The sequence below is a fragment of the Podarcis erhardii genome (assembly GCF_964252035.2).
Source record: "Podarcis erhardii genome assembly, chromosome: 10".
Classification (NCBI taxonomy): Eukaryota; Metazoa; Chordata; class Lepidosauria; order Squamata; family Lacertidae; genus Podarcis; species Podarcis erhardii.
This window is the reverse complement of record NC_138500.1, coordinates 75289566-75312972: the sequence shown is the minus strand read 5'-3', so window position 1 is coordinate 75312972 and position 23407 is coordinate 75289566. Positions and strand designations below refer to the sequence as shown.

Below are 23407 nucleotides of genomic sequence, written 5' to 3'. Positions count from 1 at the left end.
ATTTTCAGGAAGAAGGTGGACAGGATAGAGCCTTACCACAATTTAGTACAATCAGGATGCACTTTCTTGGAGGAGGCAAACAACAGAGGCTGGGTGTAAATGTCTGTCCCATATGGACAATGCTGATGATGCTTTGCTAATGATTCTTTATGAAGACCTGATTCCTTTTTTGATGGAGTAATGTAGATGGTGCTGGAGGAGACTCTTGAGAGTCCCATGGACTGCAAGAAGATCAAACCTATCCATTCTGAAGGAAATCAGCCCTGAATGCTCACTGGAAGGACAGATTCTGAAGCTGAGGCTCCAGTACTTTGGCCACCTCATGAGAAGAGAAGACTCCCTGGAAAAGACCCTGATGCTGGGAAAGATGGAGGGGACGACAGAGGACGAGATGGCTGGACAGTGTTCTCAAAGCTACTAATATGAGTTTGACCAAACTGCGAGAGGCAGTGGAAGACAGGAGTGCCTGGCGTGCTCTTTGAGAACACTGTCCATGGGGTCACGAAGAGTTGGAAATGACTAAATGACTAAATAACAACAACAAAATCACATTGTGATGTTAGTGCACTCTACCAATGCCATTTATTGAATGTTTCTTATTAAAATCTCCTCAACCGCTGACTTACTAGTGTCCAGAGTAACAGGCTCTTTGAATCAGGGCTGCCAACTTGAATAAATGATTTGGGTGGCAGGTATGCCCTGCCTCACATAATTAATCCCATGACACAGCACACACACACACACACACCATTTGAATGGCAATGCCCATCAACCCTGGGGGACCCCTCAAATATTTTTTTGGGGGGGCAAAGGGACCTTGACCCCTAGGAATTGGCTCCTATGCTTTAAATACCAGAAAGCCCACATGATGGGCTGCATTTATAGCTAACAGTTTCTTTGTCAAAAATGAATGTTGAGCTAACAGTTAAGTATCTTAACAGGAACAAGTGAGGTTGATGATGTTTCACTTGGACTAGAGAAACTTGTGTCCACTTGGACACTTTGCTCTCAGACAACTTGAGGGGGAAGACTAAGCTCCATTTTCGGTGCCCTGAAAACAAAGCAGCAAATATTTGTTCAAACCACATCTGTGGTGGTGAGAGTAAAATATGACAGAGAGTAAAAGATGAGAGTAAAAGATGATAGGCAGACAGACAGACAGATGATGATAGATATAGATAGATGATAAATAGATAGATATAGATGATAGACAGATAGATATTCCCTCTATGCAAGCTGTGGAATGAGCAACATTAAGCAATGAAATAAACTAATCAATCAATGATAAAGTAGCAGAGAAGCCAAACTGGGGGGGGGGGGGGAGACAGAGAGAGACAGAGAGAGATCTAAGGAAATAAAAAATATCTTCACCTGGTGCCAAAAATACACCCAACAGTGTTCCAGGCAGGTCCCCTGGGGGAGCATTCAATAACTGGGACACATAACAAAAAAGAATGCTGTATTTGATGAGGCTTTTTATCCATAAAGTAATTCCAGTGAAGATGAGAGTCTAATTCAGTGTCATCCATTCAAGTTTACTGTTTTAACAGAAAATAACCAAAAACTAGGGGAAAGAGATTGGAGAAAGACTAGAGTAGAAAGGCAGTCTAAAAGAGAAGATGTATCTGAATGCTGCAGAACTGAGGTGTAAACATTCATGTTCAAAGCTACCACTTCAGTCCTGAAATGCTGCACTGGCAGCACCCAAGTTATGGAATGTACAGAAGTGCTTGAAAGTAAACACGGAGTTTGTTCTCCTGGCAGAGCAGCCTGTGAATCGGATGAATGGGGGTTTATGCCTTGAATATGTCTTTGCCACTTCTGATGCTTCTACCACAAACAGCACATAATGTTCCTTCATGTACCACACAGGATACCATTAAGCTACTGAATGTGTAAGTGTCTAAGGATATTTTCCCCACACTGAACAAAAATTGACACACCTTCACAGCATTGTCAAGTTGGAAGGGACTCTGAGGATCATCTAGTCATTAACCTTATTCCTCCTCTACTTGAGTGGCTCTTGGGACTATGTTGACTGTGTGGATCAGGATGGTTTTGCTTTCCTCGGAACAAATAAGGAAGCTATTCATCATGTTTTCATACCATATGGCCACTAAGTGGAAGAGCATTTGAGAGGCTTCTGATTAAAGCTGAAGTTGTCTTAGCGGCTGTGTTGCAACAACACACTGTACTCATGCATGAGGGAGAACCACACACTGCACCAAGGTTTTCATTGCAGCTGCTTGTCCCCCTTGAAGAAGAAAGCAACTCTTCATTTTAAGCTTTAATTTAAAATGCTAAACAGCATTGCTTTCTCACCCTGTGATGGAGATTTCAAAGGCTCTTCTGCCTCATCAGTATTTTTCTCTGTTATTTTTGTTGTGGTCTGTTGTGTCATCTTAAAGTGCACAAGGGTCCCCTGGTGATTCCCAAACCAGAGTTTACAGAGTTTATGCTGTAATGTGTGTCATCTTCCAAATTATTCTACACTTACAAACCTATGAAGAATTGGGAGAACACAAGTGACCAAGCATCCAATGCTATGTATCTCACTTTGGCAGGAGCTACACCGGTCTTCAGTGAAGGATTCTGAAAGAAGATTTTATAGACACAATGGCAGGACACAATGGAAGAATGCTTTTGCAACCTAAGGATGTCATTTTGCTCATGATCTTAGCCAAAGTTCATATATTAATTATTCCCTCACATGGAGCAGCTTCATTGCTTCAGCCACATGGCAAGAGGAAATGAAGCATCAACCAGCAGAGCATTCAGTTAGGACTTATTATTTTTATCATCATTAGTAGTAGTATACCGCCCTTCATCTGTAGATCTTATGGTGTTTATTTACTTGGTTGTGCAATTAAACTTGATGGCCTCATTATTTGTTCTAGTCTTTGAACTCATAGTAATTTAAATTGGAACAAATAAGGAAGTTACTGGGGTTCTTATTGGTAAAACAGGATATGAAGATCTGTCTGTTTGTTGATAATGTGACACTTGCATTAACCCACCTGAAAAAATCATTTTCAATACTTTTTCAAATTTTCTCTCTCAATTCAGCTTAATTTCCAGTTACAAGACAAGTTACAAGACAAGACAAAACCATTTTGAATGGATGTTAATATAGAAAAACCTGTGGTAAATAGTATTTTTAAAGAATACTCTGCCTCAAATAATCTTTAGGCTGTAATTTTGTACCATTCAGCTCCATAATAATTTAGATCTCATAGTACAGGGGAATAATCCAAATTTATTATTTGGGAGCAGCTGGGAATTTTAGGAAAGCTGAATCACTGGGCAAATTTGCCCTTTTCCTGGCTAAGTAAAATTGGCATGCTCAAGATGAAGTTGTTCATTCTCTTAACTTTGCCACTAAAACATGACAGAGGTATATTGGACACATGGAAGGAAACTGTTCCATATAAAATTTTTAACACGTTTTTCTGCCAAAAGAAACCACTAAGGTTCAGAAATCAGTCTGAGCACCCAAAAGATTAATCATAAAACTCTGGATGTGGCAGGGGCACGGATACACAAGCAAGCCTTGCCCCAGCTATGCAGGCTTCTCCTCATGGTGGCTTCAGCATGCCTGTCTGGTGAGGAGTCCTCAGGACATTCTGCTGAAGGCACTCGGAAGCTTTGCCTCCCTGGAGAGCCCTGTCTTGCCAAGGTTCCTCATTGCGGAGAGGTCTGAAGAGCAGCCTGAGCAGCCAGGGGCTGTTCTAGAATTGATTTCTAGTGGGGATTGGAACTGGAGTATAGCAATTCCTCAAAAATATTACATCCTCTTAATTTCAATGAAAATTCTTATGTAGATGGTACCTTACATGGACTCTGTTGTTATGGAGGGTCTGGGAGCGGACACTCTTTGGAACAGATATTTAATTGCGTGTTCTTCAATAATATATATTTTCACATACAGTTTCAAATGACACAGTTCATAAGGCTGGTTTTCTCTTTTTGCATGATAGTAATTATATTCTTGTTTGGTCATTTCTCTTTCATAATAATCTATGTAAATTGAACTTCTTTTTAATTTCACTGCAGTTTCCAAATGAGATTACATCCACCAGTCATTTCTTACAAAAGCTTACAAAGCTGACTGCAATAGGCTCTTGACAGTCAAGTACAACGCTTTTAGGCCGAGTTTTATAAGGCTGAGTACCAAAGCACAGAATCATAGAATTGTAGAATTGGAAGGAACCTCAAGGGTCATCTAGTCCAGCCCCCTGCAAGACAGGAATCTAAAATAGATCATACATGAGAGATGGCCATCCCACCTCTGCTTAAAAACCTCTGTGGAAGGAGAGTCCACCACCTCCCAAGGGGGTCCATTCCGCTGCAGAGCCTGTGTATGTCATTGGTGCAGAAGCCTGTTTTCTTGACTGGTTCAATATGCTGCTGGAGGCTGAGCCAAGCTCTGTTCAGAGGAGAACATGAGAGGAGACCACACAAGACGGCCTTCTGGCCATTGGGGGGGGGGGCTTTTCTACACTGCTCCCAACTCTGCCACAGCCTTTTGAGATGGGGCAATCGGAAATGGAGAGCCCTTTCCTGATTAGTCAGAAGTCCACCAGCATATGTGAAGTTCCTATTTAGTTATTTTTGCCCCAAAGTATATTCCTTTAACTTACAAGGAACTGCATTTGCCATTTTGTTCATTTATTCACCCAGTTTGGAGAAAATAATGCTACGCTACTAAGAATACAGGATATGGCTTGTACATTCTGAATCACTGCATAAAGGCAGCTGTTTCAGTGCCTTGTTGAATCATACAGCTGTCTACCATTCAATACTGGATAAAGTAGATCATGAAGTGCATCAATTAAAATAGTTAAAACTGTTCTTGAACTTGAGAATATTGTTTACTCAGAACAGTAGGCGTGTCCAAGGAGGTGTGCCTAGAATTCTCACCTGTGCTACAAAACTGCACCCTGTGCTGCTGATAGTAGTACGACTCCTGCAACACGTTGGCGACTTATATACACACAATAATTAATAAAATGATTATACAGTCTTAATCAATCTTCTGAGAAAAATACAAAACCTTGTACAAAGCCACAGAGACTTGCGAACTACCCAGCCTAAGATGAACTTAATGTCTGATTTCAATGGATTTTTCAGTTGCTTAACTCAGTCTTTAGGTAAGTTCATGAAGATACCAACAAAAGGTTAGTTCGGTGTTGTTCACAATACTGAGAGATGCTACTGGAGTTGTAGATGGATGTTAATGAAGATGTAGACGAGAGGGTGCCGGTGTTTTGCACCTGTTTCGCCCTGGCAGTCCAAGTGATCAAGAGGCCGCTGTTCGCCCCGATGGGGCCCTTTTTCTGGGGCTTGCAGGTAGCACACTCCCAAGGTAGTTTTCCGGGCTTCTGCAGTGGTCTAATCTCAAAGCCTTGATATGTATATTGACATTCAATTTCATAGACAATACTATTTCTTGGCTTAAGCTTAAGAGACTACTACTACTACTACTACTAGAAAGAGACTACTACTACTACTGCTACTACTAGAATTCTCACTTAAGCATCATTATCAAATATAAACATACCTCAGAACTGTTTTACTGCATAGTAATTGAAAAATATTCAGTGCAAGAAAAATTCTGAACACATCCAACCAAAGGATCATGGTCGCTCTCAGTTCAGGAAGGCAGCACATCATTTTCTAAGTCTGTGGCATCTGGATAAGATTCTATAGATTTATTCGCTCTCCTTTAACAAGACGACTTCGCATGATCCAAATATCCTAAGGACAGAAAAGAACCTTGTTTTGTGCACAAGTTCATTCCCGCTGCACATACAAGCAGTTGCATATGGAAGGAAGCCCACCTCACCCAGATGTTTTCGTTCTGCATGAAGCTTTGCTTCTGAACTGAGGGCTCATCCACACTTTTGCTCCAGATTTCTAGCCACAGGCCTGAGCTTTCCAGGTGTGACAACTTTCCCCCCATTTTCTTACCACTTTCCCTATGAAAACACACTCTTTACTGCTGAACTGAAGGAAATGGCAATGCACAGAAAACCCTCAGTTTACTGCCAGCAACACAAATCACTCAGCATGCCTAGTGCTTGTCCCCCAATGGTGTGGTGTGGTAGAAAGAATTGTAATACTGTATGCTATGTAGAAGCTGGGAGAGAGATCAGGATCAGACCTGCTCAACACCAAAGTACATGACTGAGTAGGCTACCACCAATGGAATAATTATTCCCAATACCACTATGTCAGACGTATGACGTGAAAAGTTTTTGATGCAGGATGTTCACAAACAATTTTTTTTTAGGAAACTGCTTGACCTTTATACAACTTAGAATAATATTGATGAAATACTCCCCCCCCCCCCAATTTGTCTTATCTGTTATTGCAGCATTTCCTTTTTGCCACTTCAATATCACTTTCCTCTCTTTCTCTTTCCACAGTTTATACACCAAACATTTCCCTAGTTTCTAAGTAAATTCAATTTATTTTTGGTTTAGCATACCGGTAATTCAGTTTCATTTCCTTCTTCTGCATTGTTAACATAGACAACTGTCTTTGCAGCATCTTGATTTGCCTAGTAGTATTTATTTCAATTGGAGATCATTCGAACTATTTTTCTTTTAGTCTAATCTTGGACAGTTTTCTGTAGTTTTCTCTGTCCAGTCTCTTTCTTAGGATTAAAAAATTATGTTGTATGAAATAACCTCTGATGAAAGCTTTATTGGCATCCCAAACCATTTATATTCCTGTCCTTGTCTAAGTTATTCTCAAACAATTGTTTCAGCTTATGCTTGTAGCCTTCCACAACTGTTTCTTCTTGTGGTAGCGTTTCATTAAGCCTCTGGCTAAAGAAACCAGTTTTCTTTTTAAAAGTCATAATTACTGAATTGTGATCTAAGAAAGTCTTTGGTAATATGTCTATGGAGTTGCCAGTGTCTTAGTTAACCAAATCATATATTTCTTGAGAAGCATCTGTGTCTTTCAGAGAAATATTTATATTTTTAGATGTCAACAAGTTCCAAATTATCCATCATGTCAAAGAAAACCTTAGGTACTTTATCCTGGGAAGTTTTAATATTTTTCTTTGAAGTTCTGTCCTGCATTGGAAAGACCACTCCATCCCAGTCAGTTTTCATATGAAAAGTCCATCAACCACAAGCCCACAAGTCCTATATAAAATGTTGATTACTTTTTTTACAGCCTTGGATAGTAACTTCCACCCCAACATATCTACATTGTTCATCAGAGATTATCAGTTTTGGGCAAAAGAACTCCATTCCCCCCCCCCCCCCAATCCTCAATTCCTCACCAAATTCTTTTTTTGTCAAATATTTTATATCCTTTTCCCTAATATGTGTTTCTTGTAAACAAATTATATTTTTTTAAAAAGAAATATATTTTTTCTCTTTTGAGGAATATTTGCTCCATTTATATTCCATGTTAAGTACTTGTAATCCATAGCTGAGAGGGTTATTTTGTCATATCTACAGCTCCCATTTCTGTTTCTTCAGTCTCATCCATTTGTATTTCTTCCATTTCAAATTTAAATTTCTCCACAAAGTCTCTTGCTTTCTGTACTGAATCAAGTTGAAATCTTTGTTGTTTAAAGATAAAAATCACTCCCCCCTGTATGTCCCATCTTGATTGAATTCTTTTCTGCTAAAGTTATTTGTCAAAAAATAGTAGCCTTTTTCTTTTTTGCAGTGGAATTTCTTTCAATTCAATCACATCTATATCATCATTTTTCAACTTGGTCTCAAAATATTACTGTAAGACTTTGTGTCTAGTTTTCCTTCTAGCAAATTGGACCAAAACATCTTTTGGAACCTTTCTTAATTTTGCAAAATGTGTACAGTGGTACCTCGGGTTACATACGCTTCAGGTTACAGACGCTTCAGGTTACAGACTCCGCTAACCCAGAAATAGTGCTTCAGGTTAAGAACTTTGCTTCAGGATGAGAACATAAATCGTGCTCCAGCGGTGCGGCGGCAAGAGGCCCCATTAGCTAAAGTCGTGCTTCAGGTTAAGAACAGTTTCAGGTTAAGAACAGACCTCCAGAATGAATTAAGTTCTTAACCTAAGGTACCACTGTATTAATTTTGTAGATTTTGTAGATTTCTGCCTCCATATCAAGCACATCCTTTTTCAAAAAGTATGCCAGGGAATTACCTTATTTTTTGCTCTATAGGACACACCGGATGATAGGACGCACCAAGTTTGGGGGACAGGAAAACAAGGAAAAAAATATTTTGAAACCCAGAAACCAGAACAGCAAGAGGGATCTGGCTTCTGGGATACTGTACTGTTCTGGCTTCTGGGATAACCACGCCAAGCCTCTTCAGGGCAGCGGGATGAAGGCTCCCCCTGCCCAAAGAGGCTGCACGCAGCTAAGGCAGAAGCCAGGGCAGACGCGTCGCTGAAGGGGTGCTGCACAGTTTTTCCTCTCTGCGCAGCACCTCTCCTACGGAGGAGAGGCACTGCACGGAGAGGGAGAACTGCACAGCGCCCCTTCAAGCAAAGCTGGAGAAGGAATAGGAGACCCTTCTGTTCCTCCTCCAGCTTCGCAGGACAGGCGCGTGGCTGAAGGGGCGCTGTGCAGTTCTCCCTCTCTGCGCAACACCTCTCCTGCGAAGAGAGGGAGGACTGCGCAGCGCCCTTCAAGCAAAGCTGGAGGAGGAATGGAAGGAGACCCTTCTGCTGCTCCTCTGGCTTCGCAGGGCAGGCGCGTGGCTGAAGGAGGACAGGTGGGCGCAGTTCTCCTACCTCCCGCAGAAGCCATGCGCTCTTTAAAGGGGCTGCGCGGCTTCTACTGGCTTTTCTAGGAGGTGGGGGGATTCCCCCACCTCCCGCAAAAGCCCGCAGAAGCCCCGTGCTCTTTAAAGGGTGCGTGGCTCCTGTGGGCTTTTCTACAAGGTGGGAGAAGGGACTGATGCGGCCAGTCAGTCCCTTCTCCCTCCTGGGGAAAAGCCCGCAAGAGCCGCACGGAGCTTGGGGGCTTTTCCCGCCTGCCTCCCCCCCCTGCATTCGCCCCATAGGATGCACACACATTTCCCTTGCTTTTTAGGAAGGAAAAAGTGCATCCTATAGAGCGAAAAATACGGTAATGATTTTATCCCTAATATCTTCACCCTCCTCTTCTGGAATCTCTCTGAATTGTAGGCAGATCTCTTTGTCTCTCAACTCCATTAATGCCAAATTCTCCAAATATCTTTCCATCTGTTTGTAGCTTCACTTCTACTTTCCAGATGTGAGATATGCTGGCAGGTACAGGAGTTTCCCTTTCTCTGTGGAAGCTTCTGATAAGAATCAACGAGCCTCTGACAGGTTTATAGTCCATTTTATTTACACAGAGGCATGGAGCCACCCTCCTTCAGGATCTCAGTTGGTCCCTCTGCATCCCCGCCCCTTCCACTGCCCCGCTCTCCCACCCTGGTGCTTCTGTTGAGCCTTCACCCTTTCAGACCTCCTAGTGCAAGGGGAGGGAAGGAGGTCCCCACCGCTCTCAAAGGAAGAGTCTCCCAAGCGGTGGCTCCCTCCTGGTTGCCTAGCTTCTGACTCAGAGTTATCTAGCTCTTACCCCGACTGTGCCGACTCTCAATCGGCTGCTGGGAAAGTTGAAGGAAGAGGGGGGCAAACTCTCCCCTTCTTCTTTTGTCAGAGGCTGCTCTGTCTGTGTCTGCATTCCTTCATCTTCAGAGTCAGAGCAGTCTCTGGCATATGAGTCAGACCAGCCCCTGACACCAAAGTCTACACTTTATTTCTGTGTATAGGATTCTTCTATTTTATTAAGTGTTCCTTCTAAATCTTGCCAGCTTTTCATCTATTTGTATTCAAATGGTCCATATTGTTTTTAATTTCATTCATTTCTAATTTAAGAGATTTTGTTTGCTCTGCCATCATCTGCTGAAAAATGTCAAAAGGGTTAAAAGGTATCAAAAGATGTTTTTATTTCCTCTGCTGCCTTTTTCTTGCTGCCTGGCGTGCTGAGTATTCGGAGTATAAAAACAAACCGTCTTTCTTTTAAAGCCAACTTCTATTTTCACCAGCTGTTTCTGCTTTGCTTATTAAGAATGTCAGCCCTTTCTGTCTCTTTACTGCTCTCATAAAAACTTCAGCAACAGGACAGCTTCCCCAGATATCTTGTTCTGGCTGCAGCATCAATAAATGTAGCCCATTTAAAATAAACCGATTCCATTCTCACAGAGGAAATTTCAACTGGCAAAATAGCTTTTATATTCTTAGGCACATTTTTGTCAAGAAAATAAATAAATAAATAAAAATAATCCACTTAGAACTTAACACAGAAACTCCTTTGTCTGCTTAAATCTTTCTTATCTCAGACCATAAATCAAGCCTTTTGTCTTCACTCAGCAGCTTAAACAGCAGTCCTCCTCCCTTCTAAGTTGTAGAAAGTAGATGGCTCACTGGATGTAAGTTTTCACTGGCAGATGAAGAAACTCACTTAAGTTGTAAATTATTTTATTCCAAAGATAATTAAGAAAGAGAGGTGTTTTGTGGATCCAGTGTCCATATTGGCTGCTGTATCATTTGGGCAAGGTGAAATTTCCTCAAAGTGAGGGCCTCCAAGAAGACTTCTCTCTGCCAATCTCACCAGCTCCTTTTCTGAAGGGAAGCTGAAAGCCAATATTGGTGTCTATCATCAAACACCACAGACAGATGAGCTGAGGAGATAGTCCATCGGCCACCATCACTCCCCTGGAAGTTTCTCCTTTGTTTATTTTCTCTTTCCTCTTTTTTCTTTCTCTTTCTCTCATTTTTCTTTTCCTCTTTTTCTTTGTGTTTTTAGTTTATCTTTTATATTCCAAAAATATATTGGGTATTTGATATTAACTTTATATATCTTTTCCCAAACTTTAATGGGGCAGGGGAAGCAATAGTACATACCATCAAGGTGATAGGTGAGTCTGTACCATGCTTGGCTCTTGCAACATCTACTGCCTCTTTCTCCATGTTCTCTTGAATTGTACCTTTCATGTCAATATAGTGGCACTCAGAACTTGCGTAATGACAAGAAATTGTCTGCATAAAAAGACCAATATAACTTATTTATTTTCATTTGTAAATGCATTTCTGCAAAGGCATGCATCCCATATGAAGGATAGGTTTTACCCCTCACCTCCAGCCCTCCAACAAAGAAACATAGAAATAATAAGGCACAACTTCAGGTTTTGATATATAATAGCTCAAACATGGGAAAGCCTTGACTTGAACTGAAGGGGGGGGGGGTTAGGTGTTTAATACCTGCAACCTCAAATGGCATCTTACCTTACGAAACCCTCCAGTCCTGTTCATTCCAGAGCCATGGATTAGCAAGGGATGGAAGAACACCGTGTCTCCTTTCTCCACAGCAAGGTGAACCCTTGGAATAGTTTTATCATAATCACGCACTCCATGGTACATCTTGTTTACACCACCCTGGAAGTTCAATGCATTGAATTATCTTCTTTATCCTAAAGAACTTAATCTTTTGAAACCTCCACACTTCAAAAACTTTTAGAACTGATTTATAAATATTAAGTCTATTTAGTTGGGTGAGACCAAGGCCTGATCCAGCTGAACAGTGAGCAGTGGACAGCGATGTCCCTTCAGAAGCTCACATGCTGAATGTGAAGCTGATGGCCCTCCTGCCTCTCTTCTCCCTTGCATCTTGTATGGAGAGGCCTGCTGCAACCAAACATGGATGTTCTGGCTTCCATTTGAGAAGCCTATTGCCCAGGATCCTGTCTAATTAGTTTTGTCTAAGCCATTTGAGTCCATGGCCCTCCCCACAACTGGTGGCACTGAAATAGAGAACGTTTATTTGGTGAAATAAATAAGATGCTAAAAGAAAATATTGTATTCTCCCCCACGTTGGTATCTTTTTCTAAGGGAGAGAATAAAAAGATAAAATGAAAAGATTCGTTACATTACCTTCTTATTGTTGCATGTACATTGACTGCCCAAAGATGGAGAACATTGTCTCTATGATGGAGTAGTATATGGGAAATTGCATTACATGAAAATCTTACCTGCAGCCCCCTGCCTCCTCTGTCACAGCCCCTGCTGCTGCTGCTGCTGCTGCTGCCACCTCCTTCTCCACAGGCCCCTGCTCCCAATCTTGAAGGTGGCAGGGAAGTAAAAGGAGGCTGGAGATCTACTAACTGAGGAACTGCTTCATCTCACCTCATGGGTGGGCTGGTCTGTTCTTGTTCTGATTTCTTATGAGGGTAAAGGTAAAGGTAAAGGGACCCCTGACTATTAGGTCCAGTCGCAGACGACTCTGGGGTTGCAGCGCTCATCTCGCTCTATAGGCCGAGGGAGCTGGCGTTTGTCTGCAGACAGCTTCCAGGTCATGTGGCCAGCAGGACTAAGCCGCTTCTGGTGAACCAGAGCAGCACATGGAAACGCTGTTTACCTTCCTGCCAGAGTGGTACCTATATATCTACTTGCAATTTAACATGCTTTCAAACTTCTAGGTGGGCAGGAGCAGGGACTGAGCACCAGGAGCTCACCCCATTGCGGGGATTTGAACCGCCGACCTTCTGATCAGCAAGCCCTAGACTCTGTGGTTAAGACTACAGCGCCACCTGCTGGTAAAGGTAAAGGTACCCCTGCCCGTACGAGCCAGTCGTGTCCGACTCTAGGGTTGCGTGCTCATCTCACTCTAGAGGCTGTGAGCCGGCGCCGTCCGAAGACACTTCCGGGTCACGTGGGTACTGTACCTGCTGGTACTCTCCACTTATTTGTCACAAAAATCCTCCATCCCTCCCTGTGATGAAGTCATAAAGAAATTACCTCCCACTCAGGATAATCATGCTGTTTCAGAGACCCCTTATGACTTCCTGGCAGAACTGCCAGGCATCCATTGCTGCGATCAATCTTCTCCATGGCAGTCCAGGCACAAACAATGCGATCTGCAGGCCGGAATGAGAAGTAGTGCAAATCCTGGTGCATCGGTTGGCGAGAGGTCTTCTTTCCTGCAAAAATTATTTGTATTAGCTTTCATAGCACAGATGCAGAATTAGTTAAGTAAATACAAGCACAATCTTCCAATACTTCTCATGTAAAGGTGGTGCAGTTTTGGCTACACCTTCACTGGCACTCAGAGACTCAAACCAGGACTAGTATTTCTGGATTTAAGCTGGCAGTGGCTGTACACACCCATCTATTGTAGTGATGGCATGGCAGGAATGACCTATAAATTTTGGATTTAATTTCAAGTGGACAATACAATGTACCACAAATACCTAGGAATTCATGCTGGTGAAATTACATTATAGTGACAATGCAGAATGTTTTGCCAGGAGCATAATTCCACTGAAACCCTATGTAAAATCCCTCTTATTGTTTAGGGTGTTGAATTACTGGTCTGTATATAAGTGCAGGCATTTATACTGAGGCTGCAGCTTCTGGACAGAAATTCTGTTCTCTCCTTTTAGCATTAGACAAAGCCCTACCCTTCCAACAGCAGTCAGCGTTGTCACTTATGAATGGGAGGGAAGACAGTCATGAGAAACCAACTTCACATTCAACAGCAAGGCTAGCAGTATGAAGGTAATTCAGGAAGACACAGTTAAGCCCTTCATGCTTGCTTTGTTACTGTAAGGCAGGATACTTTATTCAGAACATTTCTATCTCATATTTGCATCACAAAATATAAGATTAATTTCACATTTAAGAGATTATTATTATGAAGGGATATCCTAGGAGACAGCCATCATAAGGGTTGGGTTTCAAATAGCTACATGCAATACCTAGTCCCAACCATGTTCCACCCTCCCTCTGCTCTCTTTACCAGAGTTACTCTAGCCCAGGCATGTCCAAAGTCCGTTTCAGGGGCCTAATCCGGCCCGCCGGTTGGCTTAATCCCGGCCCTGTGGCACTTTATTTCCTGGGGTAAAATCTTAAAAAAGCTCAACAACTTCAATCCTAAAAAAAGTTTGGTCGGCCCTCACACATGTTCACCTCATCAAATTTGCCCCTCTTTGAAAAAAGTTTAGACACCCCTGCTCTAGTCGCTGCCAAGTGCCAAAGCCCAGGAAACTGGGACACCTGGTAGCAACAACTGAAGAGTTCTATTCCTAATAGCAGCCCTGAAAGTGACCCAGATGAGATGGGACCCAGGGATTCCTTACTTTTCCATATACTGGTACTTTACTATCTTAATAATTTAATTTAAATTTTATATCCCACTTTTCACCGTCTAGGCCTCAAAGCAGCCCACAATGATAAAAACACACATTTTCTCATTCTGCAAGGTTCCTCCTGCCAGGTAACGCAAGTGCCCATGAGAGTGTCCCACTTATCTTGATGCCCTGACTTCAAAAGATCTATATCCCACTTCAGGGAGTTCTTCCTCCCCACACAAACCTCTATTATGGAGAGGAATGACACCCAAATCCCTGGAACTGAACTGATACGGCTGACGAGGACCTGAAGCAAAAAGAGCTGCAGGGTCCTTCCTATACATGTGGTTTTGTAAAGAGGTTTAACCTTTTAGGGACGCGGGTGGCGCTGCGGGTAAAACCTCAGCGCCTAGGACTTGCCGATCGCATTGTCGGCGGTTCGAATCCCCGCGGCGGGGTGAGCTCCTGTCTTTCGGTCCCAGCTCCTGCCCACCTAGCAGTTCGAAAGCACCCCTAAGTGCAAGTAGATAGATAGGTACTGCTTTATAGCGGGAAGGTAAACAGCATTTCCGTGTGCTGCGCTGGCGCCAGTTCGCCAGAGCAGCTTCATCACGCTGGCCACGTGACCCGGAAGTGTTTCCGGACAGCGCTGGCCCCCGGCCTATTAAGTGAGATGAGCGCACAACCCTAGAGTCAGACACGACTGGCCCGTACGGGCAGGGGTACCTTTACCTTTTTTTAACCTTTTTGGTCTTCAGTTTTTGGAGAACTGAGTTTAATGTTCAAAGTGGACCTACAAATCTCTCCCAAACTTGCATTATTTGGGATTCTGGACACTTCTAACTCTCAAAAGGAACAGTTAGCATTTGTCCTATTAGTGGTGTGTATAGAAATTTCAAATTGCTATGCAATAGCATTCTGCAGTTTCTGTAAACATTGAAGCCTGGTATTCCCGGATATGGACAATAGCCTTTGCTGAAAAACTAACCTACCAAATTCATGCAAATAAAGAAAAACCAAGTCCTTTTCTACAACACTTAGCAAATGTTTCTTGAATATATGCAACAACATTATAATAGGAACCCACCACAATCCAAATAGTAGAGAGACTATTTGGACTAACTCTCAGGAATAAGATCTGATCTTCTGTGACACTGTGGTTGGTATGTTGCGACATGTGCTGTACATGTGATATTCAGTGGAAAATGAATAAAAGCTTTTAAAGAATGAAATCAGGCAGAGGACTGCAAGAAAGGGGGGAATGAGGAAGAGAGGATGGCAAGGGAGAAAAGTGTGGCACAGTCACTTTTGGCTCTGTCCATGCTCACAGATTATACCCAGAAGGAATAAGGCAGCAAACAGGAAAAAGAAAGGTCCCACCTCTGATTTAGAGAGTACCAATACAAAATTTGAGAGAAGTTAAATCAAGACGTGTATCAGAATGAACCATGTTGTATACAACTATACATCTTCGTTTAGACTTGCATCACAGTAGCTAATTCTCTAAGTATACCTACAGGACCTTGCAAAAGGAAAAGGGCAAGTCCAACAATATTTACATACATGCTAGCATTCTTGAACAGAGTATTTTATTTTTCATCCATTCAATTATTTCTTACCAGAATCCGGAGGCTTATTTATCAACATGGCGTGCATAGCCATGATGTTTGGTCCCGTGAAGCATTCAACATATTTCAATATCTAAGTTGAAGAAAGTTTCTCATGAGATGCATATTTAAACATGCTAAAAATATATTACCCCTTATATTTCATGGGCAAGACTCAAGTGAATACACATGATCAATACACCAGTGTTGAAACAGCAACCAGTGCTATGCACTGCTGAGAGACATCTATAGATATCCCATTGAAACGAACAGGAATTAAACTCCCATCCAGCAGTAAACTGTCTGGAGCTACCTATTCCTATAGCACAGAGATTCATTAAAAAAAATTAAATCCCTTTATGTTGATTTATACTTAACATGACAATTAATAGCATGTCAACATGTTTCATTAGAGCAAGGGTTTTTCCTTGATCAGGAAGTGCCCTCTGCACTTCCCCAAAATGTGTTCTGGGTCGTCCCCCCCCCAGATTTGGAGGTGGAAAGAATACATGCGGGGGGGGGGGAATTCCCTTGGGCTAATGCTAATGCTTGAGCTAGCACCAAAAGTTGGTTAAATATCACACACAGTGATCACCACTGCAGAGATGCCTGATTTCACTAGACATTGGGTACAATCTGCAAAAGTTAAGCTCTGCTTAAAGCATCTATTGAACGAGACAAAATAGCAGATCAAATCTACTGCAGTATTGCTTCCTTAATTTAAAAGCAGCCATATGGAAGTGAGGAGGACGTATTTTGAATAGGACTGCAGCACCATGTGATGGATGGCATACTTTGCTCCTTCCCAGGCCATATTCCCAGTGTAAATCTCTTATTCAGTTTAAGGAGGTGAAGGAAATACGGAAAGACTCTGGTACCAGGAGGAAGTGGCTTGTTTTTTTTCAATTCACACTCTGGCTGCTTTAAACTTTTATAAAAAAATATGGAGCCATGGGACATCCTGTTCCCGCATCTCTGGCATCATTACACCGTTGGTGTCACTTAGCTTTTGTTACATTGTGCTGTTTCTGATAGAAAATGACTGCCTTACTATGCTAGCAAGTTACCGTATTTTTTGCACCATAACACTCACTTTTTTCCTCCTAGAAAGTAAGGGAAAATGTCTGTGCGTGTTATGGAGGGAATGCCTACGGGTGGCAGGGGGATCTGCTGCAGTCGTGAGCAGAGGATCCATGGTTCCCCTTCCTTCCCTCCTCGGTAGCTCGCTTTGAAACAGCAAAGCGGGAGAAGAGCTGCTGAGTGGGGAGGAAAGAGGGAAAGAGAGCCTGCTTCTTTAAAGGAGCAAAGCGGGAGAGGAGAGGAGCCGCTTACGGTTGGTTCCTTTAAAGCAAGCAGGCTCTCTGTCCCTCTCTCCTCCCCATTCAGCTCGCTACATAGCAGCAAAGTTTTTCAGCTGCTAAGCCAGGGATGAGCGGGGAGGAGGGAGAAAAGCAGAGCCTGCTTGCTTTAAAGGAGCAAAGCGGGAGAGGAGAGGAGCCTTCTCCCCTTATACCCCTCTTCTGTATTATTAGCAGCATCCTTTCTCCACCCACCCCACGCGTGTTCCTTGTCCCTTGAGTGCTTTTCCTTCCCTCCCCACTTAAAACGTGGTTACAAAGCACAGATCCACATGGATCCTCAGGATTGTTGCACTGGGTCACCCCAAATTCACCATCAGACCACATAGCATGTCCATGGCTACATCTTGCACCAAAAAAATCACGCACCCACTGTTGCCTGGGGCCGCAGTGGTGCAAAAACGTGGTTACAAAGCATGGATCCACATGGATCCTCAGGATTTTTGCATTGGGCTACCCCAAACTCACTGTCAGATCACATGTCTGTGGCCACAGCATGAACCACAAAACTCATACATCCACTGTTTTGTTTAGAATATTTTTTTCCTTGCTTTCCTCCTCTAAAAACTACGTGCGTGTTATGGTCGGGTGCGTGTTATAGAGCGAAAAATACGGTAATTAATGAAGTTTCCTATTTCGTACAGGTCTTCCCCGTGGCTGCTCCCTTTTTTAACCTGAGGCAATCTACAATATCTGAAGAGCTTCTCATGTTGCTGGAAATCCTGTATTTTGGAAACTGTTTTATGGTCTAGAACAAACTCCGACTTGGAAGCTGCAAGATCTCTCATGACCGTCAGACCAGGGACAATCACTTCCTGTCTGCAGATCTTCATGAACTCATTTCTGAGGAGAGAATTCAAAAAAAGTTATTCATGGCAAAGTTTGCTATGCTGTTTAACCATGTTATTGCCTTTGTAAATTAAATTAAATCAAATCAAATCAAATCAAACTGGATACTTCTATTGTGCAAAATCATGGGTAATAAAAAATTTTTAATTTATTAAATTTGTATACCACCCATCATCCATAGATTTAGAGATCCACATAACTCATTCTCTGTGAGGCTTTGAGTGTATATTTATAAGCGAGAAGTGAATTATGCCTTGTATCAAATGGCTGGATGTTCTTGTAAATCCAGAGGGAATTTTCATTTGGAGTGGGGCCCTTCTTGTGGCCTTCAGGTCTTGCTTGGCAAACACAAGCTCTTGGGCACACCTCAAGAGAGACCTCTGGACTGCAACCAGTGTGCTTTAAACCACTGGGGGTGGGGTCAAGTACCACGGGGGGGGGTCAAGACTGACCCAAGGGGGGTTGAAACAGGAGCACTACCACCCTGCAAAGATATGGAAAAAGAGATTAAGAAATGGGTCCTGAATGCATGTTTGGGTGAAAAGTGAGTTCTGGGTCTGAAAAGGTTGAAGATACTTGTTTTAGACAATCTCACTATATGTGATTAGGACACATGGCTACCGTTTACCTGAAATGTTCAACATCCTCATCCGAGACCAGATTTTTTATGACGAGATAGCCGTTCTCCTCATAGAAATCCCTTTGCTCTGGGCTTAGAACATTACTATCTAAGGTGTAACTGCGGAGATAGGAACACACACTGGATAAGTTCACAGGGCAAGGATGAAGTCTAGGAAATAAGCGCTCCCTGGGAACTCTTATGCAACCTACCACACACCCCGGGGTCTCCTGCAGCACAGAGGAGCTCTAGGGAAAACAGGCAGGTCCCTGAAGTTCAAAATCTGCAGTACCATGAAGGTATTTATTTCCATGAAGTCAGCACAAAAGTTAGTTTGCTGTTTGCTTCTTGAGAATAGAGGCACAAAAGTTTCTATTAATCCACAAATACACAGATGCAACCATGCCCATAAGCTTCAGAATAGCAAATTCCGCAGGACTCTGGTGAGGCAGCAATTTGATGGTTAATGCACCTCAAATTATCAAAGGATGGGATTCTAAGGAAATTAAACATGGTTTCCTTTCATTGCCACCATCAACATAACATATCTATTTTTTAATAGAAGAAATAATTTAAGTCGTCACCTACTGGTATTGAGTTCGGTATTTCACTGTAGTAAATTGGGCTGAAGTAGGAAATCGTGTCTGGAGCACATGTTAAGGAACTTACATTTGTTTTATTTAGATTATTATATATTATTGTGTGATATAAAAACTCAGAATTGATTCTGAATCATAGTAACTATTGATATGGTGGAGGAAATATACTATATTAAGCTTAAATTATTATTCATATTTATATCCAAGCTTTTGTATCAATGGTTCCCTCCCCCGATGCAAGTTAACTGCATAGGAAGGGGGCATTTTAATGTAACTCATAGACTGCATTCTAAACTCTGTATAATGAATATTAGAGTTAAAACAATCAAAACTCTGTTAAGTTTTTATTAAACTCCAAAGGTCACCCAGGCGGCAACTTCTTAATGGCAAATGGAAAACTATTTGAGGAAAGCAAATATTTTTACAATAGTGCCTTCCATATTGGCACTTTCTAAATATCAGCAAAAACACCAGATGGAAAACAATTGCCAAACACAAAGTGGTGTCTTCCAAGAAAATTAATAAAAAATACCAGTGATATAACACTGAAATGAAAAATCTACAAAACAAAAATGGAAACTGCTGGAAGCCACAAATACTGGCAAAACTGCCTCTGTGTGATGCATTAAATACCCTTCTGTATAAATGAGTTTATTTGTATTAATAAAAAAAAGTTATTTTAAAAAGAATGTCAAAGTCAAATGGCATGTTTACAATATTACAGTCAAGAGCATCATAGCCTTGGAATGGACCACCAGGGCTTAATCACATCATTAATTATTTCAACAAAACTCACAACAACTAGATTCTGGAGAACTTGGGACTCTGACCTTATGGAAGTCTGGTATTGGCAACTTTGGGACTTGGCAGTCATGGAACCTGTCAGCTTTGAGCTTGTAGAAAGACCCAGACAATTCTTTAAGCTATTTAGACAGGTTTTATTTCTTATACAGCAACGACAGAACCAGATATAGACCACCGTGCTTCATGGAAACCTTTGACAGGACACTTTTCAAAGAGAGACATGGCTGATGTAATTGTTTTACTGGAAGAGACCAAAGCTCTGCTCTTCCTTTTTCCCTTGTATTGGGTTGTACTGCATTATTTGATACTTGAAATATATATATATATATATATATATATATATATATATATATATAGCCACAATGGCGTCTGAGGACTTTCTGGGGCAAAGAAAGTATCTAGTAAACGCAACCTGGAGAGCTGGGAACCTGGTGCTTATTAATGCGTGTGGAAATGGCAATGCAAGAGAAGAGCGACAGGCTTGTGCTTGTCGCGTGCCGAGAAATCATGGGGCTGAGCAGTTTTTTGCTTGTTCCAAGCTTTTTAGGCACAGGGCTGAGCAGTTTGCCCTTGTCCTGTCACTTTCATTAGGAAAAGCCACTTTCTAGTGATAAATCAGAGCAAACCTGATTGCTGTTTGCTCCAATTCAGCTGTAAAGATCAGGTTTTCCTGGGGGAAAGCTGTGGGGCAAAGGCAAGTCTGAGGGCTTATCCACACCTCTGCCACTTTTCACCACTTTTCACTTTTGTTGCTCTTTGGCAACAAATTGGAACAGACGGCAATCTGCAGAAAACCAAATTCAGCCCGATTCAGGCCAAAATATCAAGTCTTTCAGGGAAAGCCGTGAGGCAAAGGCAAAACCGCTCAGACCCTTGGCTAGAAAGTGCAGGACAAGCACAGAACCACTCGCCCCCCCCCCCCCGCTTGTAAACCCGCTTCCAACTTATCTCCCCAAAGTAGAAAATATCCAGGACGGCATTCTGCAGGCAGAACACTATACACAAAGCTAAAGGGAGTTGCTAAACCGGGATTCCGAGGGTAAGACATTTCAGCACCCATTGCCGCCCCCCCGCCCCCCCCCGCCGGGACTGGACGCGCTTCTTCTCCCCCGGCTGGGCGCTGGGCCCAAAGGATACGGGGCGCGGCGAGGAGGCGCCGGAGCGCAGGACGGGGCGCAGCAGGGCGCGCAGCCGGAGCCAGGCGGGGGCGCCGGCCATGGCGAGGAGAGCGGGCGGCGTGGCTCGGGCGGCTCTGCGGGAGAGAAGAGAGGCGTCGCCGGGCGAAGGGAGAGCGGCGCCGGGGCGCCAGAAGAAGCAGCAGCAGCAGCAGCATGCGCCCCCCCCCCGCCCGCCCCCAGCCCGCGCGAGACCCCCCAAGGGCCAGGCAGGGGCGCCTGCTCAGGGGGCGGCGGCGGCGGCGGGGTTCCAGACACTGTTGAATTATTACTGCTACACAAGGAACTAAAATACTCTTTTAAAAACCTCGGGGCCAACGAATAAAGGGGGGGGCAGGTAAGCCCCGCCCCGCACCATCAGCCACAAGATGCGGCACATGCCCATCAACCTGGGAGGCCTCAGCCCCCTCAAATAGGTTCTTAGGGGGCCAAAGGGACCTCAGCCTCCCCGTTGGCCCCCATGAACATGTGTCAAGTCCGGCTTCTCTCAAGCTGCAACACCCCAGGAAGTTAAAGGCATGGAATTTTCTGAATAGGAGGCTACGTGCAATTTATCTTATGTCTAATTAAGTTTCCAATTTGTTAAGTGAAAAATAAAGAACCAAGCTCTGATGAAGATGCTGAAGAGTCCACACCTTAAAGCAGAGCTTTCCAAACCGTGTGTCAGACGCGCTGGTGTGTCGGCCGCAGTGCGCAGGTGTGTCGCTTGAATGCTCCCTGCGCTCATCCTGGGGCTGGAAAGCGGGTAGTTGAGCCTCCTGCTTGCTAGTAAAACTGAATTACTGTGTCACAAAACGATGCATGTCTAAAAAGTGTGTCCCCAACATGAAAAGTTTAGAAAGCTCTGCCTTAAAGTCTGAAGTGTCTTATTTTTGATTTCTCCTTCTCTCTCTCCATCACGGAAAGCATAACTGAAGGGGCTGAGCACATCCCTATTATTAGGGATTAGGATTTGTCCTCCATGACAAAATGGTCATGGCCAATTTTAAAGTTCTTTTTAGTATCTTCTGTTACGATACATATATTAGAGGCTAATCGAGTCTCTACACAAAATGGCTGCTCAAAAATGTGTTCTGCGTGCATAGTCGTTCTCTATAATAAGGAACTGTTTATGAATTTACAATAGTGTCTGTCTAGAAGAAGGTTGAGAGCACAATCCAAGTAGTAATAGTAATAATATCAGAATACCTGAGTGTTTCGATTGGAGGCCTTGATCTGGCGAAGCCTTGTCCCAGTCCTGAAGCCTCACTGAGATCTTGCCTCCTGAAGAGCCTATGAGGAACTGAGCCGCCTTTCATGCGTCGAATCATAAGACATGACCCCCCCCCCACACACTTCCTGGTTGTATTGTCAGAATGAGATTCATTATATATTCATTATATGCATCACATATGGCAAAGCTCCGCCCCTACTTCATTCTAACATTATCAATGTCAAATGTTTATTTAATTAATCTTCTAATCTACTTTTGCCCCTGCCCAGCTTGTTGCTTGTATGTTGTTCTGCTTCTCTCTTTGTACAGTGAAAAATACTGAAATGGCTTATGTTATAAAAAGGCCTGGGGAAAGTTTGCTAAGAGTTTTGAGAATTAACCACAAGAGTGGTGAAAGCTGAATTTTTACCAAAGACACTGTCAGATCATAATGCCACTGTAATGGAATGGAAGAGTAAAGATTTAACAACGCGATGGTGGAGAATGAATGACAGCTTGCTAGACAATACAGAGATACTAGATAAAAAGCACTTAAACACATATTTTGAATTAAATTTAAATAAAGGTACTGATATTAATGTAGTTTGGGATGCAAGCGAAGCTGTTATGCGAGGATTCTTCCTGCAACAGAACTGTATTCTTAAGAGGAAAAAGGAAAAGAACAGAGAAGAACTTCCTGACAGTAAGAGCTGTTCGACAGTGGAATTTGCTGCCCAGGAGTGTGGTGGAGTCTCCTTCTTTGGAGGTCTTTAAGCAGAGACCTGACAACCATATGTCAGGAGTGCTCTGATGGTGTTTCCTGCTTGGCAGGGGGTTGGACTCGATGGCCCTGGTGGTCTCTTCCAACTCTTCTATGATTCTATGAAATATTAAATAAAATAAAAGACATAGAAAAACAGATGGTTAGGGAGCCAGAAGACCCAAAATTAAAACAAGCACTTAAATTGTTGCAAACGCAACTATTTATGATTATAAATCAAGAAGTGGAATGGAAAATTAAACGATTAAAACAACAAAATTTTGAATCAGCAAACAAAACGGGAAAATGGCTGGCCTGGCAATTAAAGAA

The 23407-nt window shown here is 42.8% G+C and overlaps 1 protein-coding gene and 1 long non-coding RNA gene across 3 annotated transcripts in view; one reads left to right on the top strand and one right to left on the bottom strand.

Moving 5' to 3' along the window:
• Positions 1-3873: 3873 nt before the first annotated feature.
• On the bottom strand, positions 3874-22700 carry LOC309351472 (phytanoyl-CoA dioxygenase, peroxisomal-like). Of its 2 annotated transcripts, none has more exons than XM_081879221.1 (9): positions 22314-22700; positions 18557-18667; positions 17754-17922; positions 15734-15815; positions 12784-12965; positions 11275-11424; positions 10894-11028; positions 5532-5757; positions 3874-4920 (listed from the first exon to the last, which is right to left on the bottom strand). In XM_081879221.1, exons 1-8 carry the CDS (start codon positions 22433-22435, stop codon positions 5704-5706), a joined length of 1005 nt encoding a protein of 334 aa, XP_081735347.1. In that variant the 5' UTR covers positions 22436-22700; the 3' UTR covers positions 3874-4920; positions 5532-5703. The 2 variants fall into 2 exon arrangements, with proteins under 2 accessions (XP_081735347.1, XP_081735348.1); XM_081879222.1 differs by lacking the exon at positions 22314-22700 and adding an exon at positions 19136-19154.
• Positions 6024-23407, top strand: part of LOC309351507 — a 32223-nt gene continuing 14839 nt past the window's right edge. The window contains exons 1-2 of the long non-coding RNA XR_014160875.1: positions 6024-6115; positions 6151-6253. This is a non-coding gene — a long non-coding RNA (uncharacterized lncRNA). The remainder of the gene's footprint in view (positions 6116-6150; positions 6254-23407) is intronic.

Excerpts from the sequence above, each read along its gene's own strand:
- LOC309351472 (XM_081879221.1), bottom strand. The coding sequence starts at position 22,435 with ATGATTCGACGCATGAAAGGCGGCTCAGTTCCTCATAGGCTCTTCAGG. Across the intron at positions 18,668-22,313 it reads CCTCCAATCGAAACACTCAG|TTACACCTTAGATAGTAATG; the intron begins GTATTCTGATAT and ends CTATCTCCGCAG. Across the intron at positions 11,029-11,274 it reads GGACTGGAGGGTTTCGTAAG|ACAATTTCTTGTCATTACGC; the intron begins GTAAGATGCCAT and ends CTTTTTATGCAG.